The 12,103-nt window shown below is 36.6% G+C and overlaps 1 protein-coding gene and 1 non-coding gene across 2 annotated transcripts in view; both read right to left on the bottom strand.

The window, feature by feature from the left end:
• Positions 1-3,868: 3,868 nt before the first annotated feature.
• Positions 3,869-3,984, bottom strand: LOC118357773 (U5 spliceosomal RNA). Its single transcript, XR_004820357.1, has one exon. It is a non-coding gene; the product is annotated as a U5 spliceosomal RNA (small nuclear RNA).
• A 7,617-nt stretch (positions 3,985-11,601) lies between these two features.
• LOC118402724 (alpha-N-acetylgalactosaminide alpha-2,6-sialyltransferase 1-like) overlaps positions 11,602-12,103 on the bottom strand; it is a 29,607-nt gene continuing 29,105 nt past the window's right edge. The window contains exon 9 of the mRNA XM_035800913.2: positions 11,602-12,074. Within this exon, the coding sequence (XP_035656806.2) occupies positions 11,862-12,074 (213 nt within the window). The 3' untranslated portion in view covers positions 11,602-11,861. The remainder of the gene's footprint in view (positions 12,075-12,103) is intronic.

Here is a 12,103-nt window from a genome sequence, read left to right as displayed (position 1 = left end):
TATAGAAATTATTCTTTCAAATTGGCTTATACTCCCCATCTCACTGTCAACTCCATCGTAGAGCCAAGGATCAGGAAGTTCGACCTATATCCCCTCAGGAATAGAACAAAACAAACACAACAATACAATACACTCAACAATACAATTACACTCCTTCACATATCACTCAAGGTGTATAAACTTCAATCCAAAACCTCAAATAACTGAATCCTCACCCATTTTTCTTTTACACATATCTCTCTCCATGAGGGTAATGTAAAAAACAAAACCACTACTGGTACAAAACATAAAACAAAATTTAAAATAACATAATCAAATAAAATCACTACTCTGAAAAACTCCACAAAGAAAAATGATTTAACCCATATGGTCATAGGAGAATATAATTAAAGCAGCATTACCCTTAGTTAAAAGCAATTCCCTCTCCTTCTTCACATTGGTCTAAATTACAAGTATGGCTAAGAACTATAAACTCAATCATATTTATCAATTACACAAATTATCTTGAAATCAGTATTACAAATGACCATAAATTCATTATCCAAATAGCTTTCCAATGCGGGTGATCAAGCCACACCGGAAGGTCATCAGAGGTCATACAAAACCCTTCAAAGAAGTGTTTTTTTTACTATATTAGACAAATTTCAAACAATAGTCAAATAGTTCCTACATGTTGTATCCCGGGTTCCCAGAATATTCCTTTATCAAAATAATTAACGTGTTTAAGTAAAACTCAGAAGAAAAAAGATTGCATGTGTGTGCGTGCCCCTTTAAGATACCTTTGCACTAAAACAAATGGAAAACTCACCAAACCCAAAGGAAATAAAAAAACAAATCAAACATAGTATTTTAAAAACACCAACAAATAGACATAACAAATGTTTTTATGTGTGTGTGTTTGCAAAACTTAAGATAACAACACACAAAAACTTCCAGGCCCTTTTCAATTTGGTCGTTTATGGCCTCAATCCCACTCACTCTCCCCAAGATTATAGTCCCAGGAAACATTTCAAAGAGAGACAATGAAACACTCATTTTCCAAGAAAAAACACAAAACACTTTGTTCGTATTCATTATACTAGACCAATGTATATGTATGCTTAAGTAGATACAATTATCCTGATATCATTACTATCTAAATATAATACTTTTTTCCTCTGTCGCAAATGTAGTACATTTCTCAGCATAAAGAATCAGTAATTTCATCCCAGACATTTAATAAAAATGTAGACGTGTTCTCCCATGGCTCCTTCAATTGACATATTTAGATAGCTTCCATCCGTCCCGGAAGAAATCCTACTCAAACACATCAGATAATACAATGTTTAATTAAGTTAAATCAACACCTAAAATCAACAATAAACAAATAAACAAACCCCTTTAATCAGCTATCTAAATCATTTCAACCTGTTGATATAAATTTAGTAAAAACTATCCTGATTTTTAACAAATCTAAATTCTTTCAAAAGTGGACGCTGTCTCATCAGCGTAAAAATCAAAACAAACTTTTTCCACTCATATCCACAAAGTTTTCATTCCCCAAAGGTCAATACTGTTCAGCTCGTACATTAATGATCTTCCTTCTGTCTTTACAGGGTCTGAAGTTCCAATGTATGCAGATGATACAGTGATAAATTCATGCAAATAACAAACTACACAAGAACTCACTACTATAATGGTTCAGATGACAAACTTGCTCAGAGACTCATGTTTGCATCTCAATAAAATAAAACACAGTCTGCATGTTTCTCAAAAAACAACTGATGCCCCTGAGACAGATGTCTATGTATCAGGGGAAAAGCTCCCGGTGGTATCTGATTTTAAGTACTAAGGCATTAACGGAGTAAAGCCACCATTGTTTCTCCCGCTGTTATTGAAAAACCTACACACTCGGTTGATATATTATCGAATATATATTTTAAAAACTACCTGAGGAATGATTATAAAAAACGTTTGACATGTTTCTGTGGACATTATGGAGACTTTTTGGAATTTCCGTCTGCGTTGTCGTGACCGCTCTTTCCTGTGGATTTCTGAACATAACGCGACAAACAAACGGAGGTATTTTGGGTATAAAAGTAATCTTTATGGAACAAAAGGAACATTTGTTGTGTAACTGGGAGTCTCGTGAGTGAAAACATCCGAAGATCATCAAAGGTAAACGGTTCATTTGATTGCTTTTCTGATTTCCGTGACCAAGCTTCCTCATGCTAAGTGTACATAATGCTATGCTCGGCTATCGATAAACTTACACAAACGTTTGGGATTGCTTTCGCTGTAAAACATAATTTCAAAATCTGAGACGAAAGGTGGATTAACAAAAGGCTAAGCTGTGTTTTGAAATATTGCACTTGTGATTTCATGAATATGAACATTTGTTAGTAATATTATTTGACTGTTGCGCTATGCTATTCAGCGGTTGCTGACGAAAATGATCCCACGACAGGGACGGGTAGCGTCAAGAAGTTTTAAAAAATCACTCAAATAACCAAATTCAAGATCCGCCATGAGAAATGACTGTATAGTTCCCTTAAGGAAAAGTACCTTTAGTCAATATGCTTTCAGTGTGAGAGCTTCCCATGTCTGGAATACCCTGCCATTAGACACACACAACTGTGATTAATGATGCACTGTCCCTGTAAAAATAAAAACTACTCAAACTGCAATCAACTTTAATGATCTGACATTGTTCCACGTAATGGAAACAGATTATTATGTTAGACTACATGAACTTTACTGCTCAAATTCACTGGTGTTACCTAAACAATCAAACCAAGAATCAATAACCATCAGAATACATTATCACAATGTTTCCTTACTCACATCTGAATCACATATAACCCCTCTCATTTCAACGTTTTTCCTTACCTCTATCGTAAGATTAAAACCAAACTTTACAACTTTCTCTTCTCTTTCCTCTTCACACTTATGAAATGTCCAAGACTTTAAAAATAACACACACAGCGCCAAAATTACAACATGTGTCAGTCAATCTATAAGAATGAAAAACATTTCGGTGGGCACCACTCTAGCGCCATTATCTCTCCGCTACTATTTATAACTTCTTTAATTTAGGTAACTGTCTCCTCTATTGACACAGTAATTTAATTACGACTCAATTCTCAATACATTATTCCAGCAGAGCATTTATTGAACAGATACCGTCTTGCATCAAAATTCACTTGGCTATTATTTTAAATTGAATGAATTTGTCATTCAATTAGAACCAAACAAGCAATTTAAAACGTTCCGTTCATATCTTCACCAAACACAAGCGACCGTATCTTTCCAGGCAAAACATACAAATAGTTTAATTACACTCAAAAACTCAAATTTTAGTCAGAGCATTGGCTGGGAACCGAAACCGCGCCTCCCCGCGTGGCAGGCGAGAATTCTACCACTGATCCACCAATGCTATTTGACTGGCCAAGACAGTGTTCCTCAATGCAGTGGTATTACCAGAGTTTCTAAACCAGCCTTTGCCTTTTGGTAGGCCGTCATTGTAAAATAATTATTTGTTCGTAACTCCCTTGCCTAGCTAAATAAAGGTTAAATAAATAAATGATAATTATATGATTTTTAAAAAACAAATAAAACGCTGTGCCAATCAAGACAGTGGCAGCACACGCTCATAGTGGGCTTAGCAATAAATATAGCAAGACATACACTTTCAGCAACTATATGTCTCTCGTTCTGGCTACTTAATCAAGTGTTCCAAATCACATATTTCTTTAAACTCTGAATGAAACTGCACGTTGAACACATCTCCAATACAACGTATTGCATGTAGTGTCCAAAGCCTCTAATTACAAGAATGACGAACTTCTTAAATCTCGTGCATCACGATTGTATTTAAACAAGTGTAGGAAGCCCAGCCGTGAGGCCGGGCATCAAAAAATTAGTTGATACTCATAATGTTCCTCTCCACGGAAATCTTTAGTAAAAGGCGAAAGATTTATGCGATCTGAAGAGAAACCAGAGTGTACTACCAATGTAAAGGGGGTGAAACCATCTAGATTCGCGGCACTATCATTCCCGGTAACGGATTAATATTGTTGCGCACAACAATAACGTGTGGATATAGACGCATAAATAAGGCGTCCACTACCATGTTCATGTAACTCTATATGTAAATATTTTAGGTGAAATTACGATTAAAAAAAATCAAATACCGTTTCCAAATACACATGCGAAGGGGACTATGGGTAATATAGCATACACTACTTCCTGATTGTTACAGCATTGACGTCTGGAATGGCGCTTTACAGTTTACAACAACAACAAAAAAAAACCTGCTGAACGAAATTAAACGTTTATTTTTTTTACTTTATAAGTAGTCTGCATTTCACAAAAACAGAGACCGATTTGGCAAATAGGCATGCGCAGTTTAGACCCACATACATCCACAGCTCAAAAACACTTCCCAAACTTGAAATATTACTTTGCCAAAGAGGAATGCACAACTTCAATACCAACAGGTACATCACAATCATGGCTCAAACTGTGGTGGTGTATGACTTATTACTAGGAATAGGTAGAAAGACACATACACGGGCATGAGAACAGCAGTTTAGCCTGGTCGCTCCAAAATACAGTACAGTATGTGCTTGTACTATGATGGAAAACCTGGAATTGAAAATATATTGGTTCCCAGCGAAACATTTTTTAAAAACAAATTAGAACGGAACTTGAAAGGAGAAGAACCGCATACACGAAACGTGGAACGGGTGAACAATGGGACGTTCTTGACTTTTGATTCTCTTAACAATTTGTTTGGGGGGGGTTCAAATCAAACTTTATTTGCCACATGCGCCGAATCCAACAAGTGTATACTTTACTGTGAAATGCTTACATACAAGCCCTTAACCAACAGTGCAGTTCAAGAAGAAGAAAATATTTACCAAGTAGGCTAAAATAAAAAGTAATAATGTAAATGTGATGTAATGTACAATGCATGATATTTATCCCCCAAAAAAAAACAGTAAAAATTGAAATAATAATAAAGATATACTATTTTTAAAGCAAAGCATGAAAACACCTGAAAGCGACAACAGCGCTCATGCTAAAAAAAATCGACTTTCATTAACACCTTTCTGTGTTTGCAAACATTGGCGCAGGAGGGCGATCCGGGCAAATTGGTGGCAGAACAAGGGGGAGTTCTTATAGAACGCCAGCAAAAAAATAAATAATTTCAAACTCGTTTTGGAATGTAATTCAATTTTAAGGCACGTATGAATGTCCTGCTTAATATAATGTTTGTATCATCATCGCAATTCAACTGCGTTATACTTAAAACCAGTGGCTAGCATTAGCTACAGCCTATAGCAATGAGCATTAGCATTCTACCGTACAACTGATGCATCCAAAATAGCTATTTTGCAAAGATCACAACCACATATATTCTTAGCGACTGTAAAAGCAAGAATAAAAACATGGGTGTAAGTGTATGAGAACCCCAAAAAGTGATTTTGTTTAAGTAATAAAAAAACGTAAATCGAGGCTATGTTGAATGGGCGGTGATGGATTTATTACTGCCGCCAAGAGTCCGTTTTTCGTGTACTGGAAAAGTCTGTAGAAAGAAGCTTGACATTAATCCATGCCCAGTCCAAATCCTACAGTACAGCTACCAACAGTGGCTCACGGAGAAAATGAACCATTGCGACACACAGTGGTAGTAGAAGCTAGCACAGCGAGGCAGTCGCAGGGCGTGTAACTGATGCTGCGTTCAAGACAACTGGGAACTCGGAACAAATGTCAGACTGGAAAACATTTTTTGAACGGTCATCTGACTTTCCGTCCAAACACTTAAAAGACACACCCTAATCCCCTCAGCCCTCAAATTAAGTGGACACTTCTGATGATGTATCATGACGTCTGACGAGTATACACTTGCAGGGAAAGGGGCGAGGGAAGAACAAAGTTGGTGATACCATCGACGTTGTACATCGCCTCGGCAAGAAGCAACAACAAAACGATTCAAGACCCAGGGGTATCATCATCCTATTCACTACCAGATTCTACAGGGATGCTGTCTGGAAAGCTGCTAGGGAGAACGCCTTCCTTCAGAGCCATGGTATGCGTTTCGCCGAGCATCTCAGCCCGGAAGACATAGAAAGAAGGAACAAGTTGTGGCCGACGATCAAGATAGCACGAAGTGGGGGGAAGGCTGCTTACTTCCTCGGAGGACGAGGTTTCATCAACGGTTCAGAAATCCATATTCCTCAGGTTACTATTTTACAGGAATACTCAGGTATTTCAATTCATTAGTTTGTTCTTGTATGACCAGAAAGTCCTCTTTTGTTTACAAACTTACGAAGAAGATTGAAAGCTGAATTTATGTTTTATGTATACAGTAACCAAGATACTGTTTTAAATGGCATACAGGTCTGCTCTGACTTTACACGGTTATTGTTCTATTTAGTTATTAATACTTATTTCCAAAAAAGGTCTTAGGAACGTTTATATGTAAAACGTTTTGTTATTCAATTATTTTATGATCAGTTTTTATATGTACTTAAAATAGTAGGTACCCTTTTATTTAAATTATTATTTGTTGTTTTATTTCTCAGAATAGTTCCTGATTACACTAAAGAGGGTTTTTAGTCTCTCTTACTACAAGAACCCTTGGTTTGGTCTTGAACATCATTTCCAGTTGAGTTGAATTTCAAAGGTTATGGAATAAGCTATTTTCACTTTAAATTGACTTAAATGGTGCAGATCTCAGGTCCTTATCGTTTACGTTCACTGCTCCTACGTCTTTGACTCATCCTACTACAGTTTATACTTTTATATAATCTTTGTTGTTTTGTCTTTGTCTATATTATCTCTTAATGCTAGGGGGTTACGAAACAGTTTGAAGCGCAAGGCCTTATTTTTATTTGCTAAACTATTTCAAACAGATTTTTGCTTTTTTCAAGAGTCTCACTCAATTTCGGCTGATGCCAACTTCTGGAGGTCACAGTGGGGCAACGATATTTGGCTTTCCCATGGATCTGAACGCTCTGCTGGTGTCACTACAATGAAAAATACCTTTGGTGGTAATATTCTACACTCGGAATGTGACCCCTTTGGTCACTTTATTTGTTTTGTGATCAGTTACAATGACATTACACTCATTACTGTAAACTTCTACGGGTACAACACCAAACATGAGAATGATGAGTTGCTTGGATCTATAGAGAAACATATACTTCATTGGTTATCTAAATTTCCCAATTCGTTATTATTGATAGGAGGGGACTTTAACATTACTATAGATAATTCAACTGATAGATGGCCCCCAGGTAGGCCAACCAATCAGAATTTGGGTTTAATACTTTTTATGGAAAAGTTTGATCTTACTGACATATGGAGAGAGAGGTTTGCGGCCGAAAGATCATTCACTTGGAGTAACAAAACAGGCTCCAGACAATCCAGAATAGATTTTTGGCTTATATCCAAATGTATTGATAGTGAGTGTGTTACTAAAAATATTTGTACTACTCCCCTCACAGACCATAAGGCTATTTACATTGATATCAAAATATTTACCCCTGATACGAACCTTGGTAGAGCTTCCTACTGGAAGCTAAATAGCTCATTATTAAAGAATGATATAGTTACATTTGAGGTTAAAGATCTGCTCTCACACTTTTGGGAAAGGGCTTGTGAAGAAAAATCTTATTGCAAGAACTGGGAGCTCTTTAAATTTGAGGTGTCCAAATATCTTAGAACATATGGTAGTAATCTTGCTAAGACCAGAAGAGCTGAGGAGGAAAAGGTGATCATTAAGATAACTTCCCTTTCTCAGAGGTCCCCAGCTGACCTCTTGGGGGAGGAGAAGATGGAACTAATTGAGTTACAAAATAAACTGGATAATATATATAAATTAAAAGCAGAAGGAGCCTTTATTAGATCTAGGAAAAAATGGATTGAGGAGGGTGAACAGAATTCATCTTATTTCTTTAGACCTGAGAAATTTCACTCTAAAAATAACACTATCCATAAGTTAAACATTGATGGTGTTATTACAGATGACCAAAAATTAATCGCTAAATACTGCCGCAATTTTTACAGAAAATTGTATAGCTCTACGTACTGTCAGGAATCCACATATATGTTTTTTAACTCACTGAATAATGTTCACTCTATCAGTGATATAGAATCTAAACAGTGTGATGAACCCATCAAAGTTGAAGAGATTATAGAGTCTATCAAACATCTAAAGAACAATAAATCTTCCACTCCCTTGAGAGACTTGGCTTTAGGGATTTTTTCTGTAAGGCTATTAAGACTCTCAATGAAAATGGTAACAGCTCCATCAAATTGAAATATGGCACCTCACCTAGATTTGAGTTAAAGAGAGGAATTAGGCAAGGTTGTCCTATCTCTGTTTTTATTAATCACCAAACTTCTTGCAAATTCTTTAAATAATAGTCCTGTACAAGGTATTTCCATAGCTGGTAAAGAAATTATTATAAGCCAGCTGGCTGACGATACTACACTTTTTCTGAAAGACGCTAACCAAATTCCCATATCGATCAATGTGATACAATCCTTTTCCAAAGCGTATGGTCGATATCTTAACATTAAGAAATGTGAACTCATGGCTGTCAAAGATTGTGTGACACCTTCATATTATGGTATTCCAGTAAAATAAGAACTTACATATTTATGCATAACCATTACAAAGGATCAGAAGTCTAGAGGCTTACTCAATTTTAACCCTCTTATTAAAAAACCCAGAAGAAACTAAATCAATGGCTACAGAGGGACTTATCTTTAAAAGGTAGAGTCCTAATAACCAAGGCTGAAGGTATCTCTAGACTAACATATGGTGCTCTATCTTTATATCTTGACCGTAAAATATGCAAGGAGATAGACCAGATGCTTTTCAACTTTCTTTGGAGAAACCGTACCCATTACATTAGGAAAACTGTTGTAATGAACACTTATGAGAATGGTGGACTGAATTTTCTGGATTTTACTACTTTAAATAATACTTTCAAGATCAATTGGATAAAACAATTCCTAAGAAGACCCACTTCTATCTGGAATTTTATTCCTCATCATGTCTTCTCTACTTTTGGTGGCCTTAACTTCATGTTGTTTTGCAATTATAATATTGACAAAGTTCCAGTGAAACTTTCTGCTTTTCATCGGCAGGTTTTCTTGTCATGGTCCTTAATTTATAAACACAATTTTTCTCCACACATATATTATATATGTAATAATCGGGATATATTGTATAAAAATACCTCTCTGTTTTTAGAATATTGGTTCAGAAATAATATCCTATTGGTGAGCCAACTGGTAAATTCAGAGGGTCTTTTACTCAGTTATAAAGAATTCTTATCACTTTACAAGGTCCCTGTAACACCTACAGATTTTGCAATTGTTTTAGATGCCATTCCCTCAGGTGTTGCTATGTAATTCAGGAACATGTCAAGACCTGACCCTCAGAGCCTACCTTCTATTGACCCTGTTGACTCATCAGTAGGAAAGATTTGTTTCTCTTTTGGTCCATTCAACAACAGAGCGATTACGATCCTTGTTTCAGCAGGATGTTGTATCTATACCTTATGTCATGCCTTATTGGGATGGATTTATTGATAATATCTGTTGGAAAAAAGTTTGGATGTTGCCACACACATACCTACTTGTTAACAAAATTAAGGAAGTTTCCTTTTAAATGATTCATAAATATTATCCTGCCAACCACTCACTATATGAAGAAGTTTAAGGAAAACATGAACTCAAATTGCTCCTTTTGTAATGACCACCCAGAAACAGTTGTGCATCTTTTTTGGCATTGTATGCATGTAAGAAAACTATGGCAAGACATCAGTAGGTTTATAATTGAACACATTTATGAAGATTTTACACTATTGTGGAGAGATGTACTGTTTGGATTCTTTACATACAATAGAAATAAGCGGAATCATTTTTATGTAATTAATCTCATTATACTTTTGGCCAAATTTCATATACACAAATGTAAATTTACAAACAGAAAACCACATTTTCGTATCCTACAAAAATAAATTGAACTGTATTTTAAGACGGTTAAATGCTCTACTAACAAAAAAGCTGTTAGAATTGTAAGTATATGCATGTCCCTTAAGGTCCTTGTGTAATTGTAATGTGATATTGTACCCCCAGCCCCGCCCCCAGCCCCGCCCCCAGCCCCGCCCCCTAGCTCGATTGTCTATCGTTTGTAATCTATGTATACTTGTGTTCCCTCATGTGCTTTATATATTGATTTGATATAAAAAAAAATTAAAAAAATAATAAAAAAAATAAATAATTAAAAATGTTTTAAATTATTATTATTTTTTTTAAAAGGGGCGAGGGAGGAAGGAATGATTTTTAAAAGCCCTTGGCCGGAAATGCATCACTCATTCATCCCCCGATGATTGTGTTTTCAGCCACCGGTGGGTGCTTTATATGCCTTACAGTGCATATCTACTTATATTAAATATATAATTATTAATATACGCCTACTGTATGATAGCTAGAAAATGAATTAGCAAACTAATGTTAGCCTGCCTAGCTGGAACTGTTTTATTGCTACAATTTCCAAAATATAAAACATTTGTTTTTACTTACACTATGTTGACTTCTCCATTGATGTTGTTTAAGTTTTCGCAGACTTTTCTTAGCGGATGTATAATCGTCGTGAATTGATTTATGGGGATTTTCAGCCCCGGAATGAACATAATTGTACACTCGCAAAGCCGACTAAATACGAGGGCTGAGGGGCTTACATTGCAAACTTCCCTTGCTTGGCTAATCATTTGGACCGCCCTCCAAGGTGGTGACGGGGATTCCCCAAAGGGCATAAGGCGAGGGTAAATGGACGAGGGTGTGTCTTTGCCCTCCAAGATGGTGACGAGGATTCCCCCAAGGGCATAAGGTGAGGGTAAATGGACGAGGGTGTGTCTTTTAAGTGTTTGGACCGTAGCCTTGGAATTTCAAGTCGGGAACTCGGGCCACTTTCTGGAGCTCCGTCTTTCCTACCTGAAGATCACTAATGTCATGATTTGACCTCGTATTTTTCAGAGTTCCCAGTTGTCTTGAAAGCATCATTACTACTGATCCCGGGTGTTGATGGCCATAAAGAGGCCCATAAAAAGTACAAGTAACCTCTGCACTGTACATACAGTGCCTAGTTCCCACTATCTGAGATACCTACTGCAGCCCTTATCCTCCACATACAACATCCGTTCTGCCAGTCACATTCTGTTAAAGGTCTCCAAAGCACACACGTGAACTTTGATTTGATCCCTGTGTCTTTTCAGTTCGCTGCAACTAGCGACTGGAACAAGCCGCAAAAAAAACACTCAAACTGGACAGTTTTATCTCCATCTCTTCATTCAAAGATTCAATCATAGACTTTATTACTGACAGTTGTGGCTGCTTCACCTCATGTATTGTTGTCTCTACCTTCTTGCCCTTTGTGTTGTCTTTGCCCTATAATGTTTGTGCCATGTTTGTCCTATATTTTAATTTTAATCCAAGTCCCCATCCCATTTTTTACAAGAATAGTGCACATTAATAATCAACGTTTCAGTGAAAGTGCAGGTTTAGCCAGCCGGCTAATTTTCAACCACAGTCCCTGGGTTGACTATTATGAGTTTAATCCATAACATACAGCATCGAGTCTAGTGACCACCATCAACCCGAGATTCACAAACAGAACACTGGAAATCATGTATATTACAGAAAGGAACAATATATCAATTTGCTAACATTGTGTTAACCACACAACTAAATATGAACGTTATTGATCTTACATTTCCCCATTACAATTGTTCTTTAGGGTGTTTTGTAACAGACACATTTTGATGTATCTTTGTCCACCTCTGCAGACAGACAGGGTTTTATGGTTGTTTTGTTTTGCCTGTCTTTCCCTCTGGGTCCTCCTGTCTCTGATAAAGCCGGATGATCTTGGTGTCATGTAGTTTCTTCCAGGTCTTAATCTCTAGATTGTAGTCGTGATTAGAGTAGAAGATGACTTTGGTTTTAGAGTTCCTCTCAACATAGTAGTTGGGATATTTATCGTGGTCCTCTGTGATAAATCCATACGCATCCACCTGAGAGGGGAAAGAGGGAGAGAGAAGAG

Source organism: Oncorhynchus keta, chromosome 24 (genome assembly GCF_023373465.1).
Source record: "Oncorhynchus keta strain PuntledgeMale-10-30-2019 chromosome 24, Oket_V2, whole genome shotgun sequence".
Classification (NCBI taxonomy): Eukaryota; Metazoa; Chordata; class Actinopteri; order Salmoniformes; family Salmonidae; genus Oncorhynchus; species Oncorhynchus keta.
This window is presented reverse-complemented; position numbering and strand designations above follow the sequence as displayed.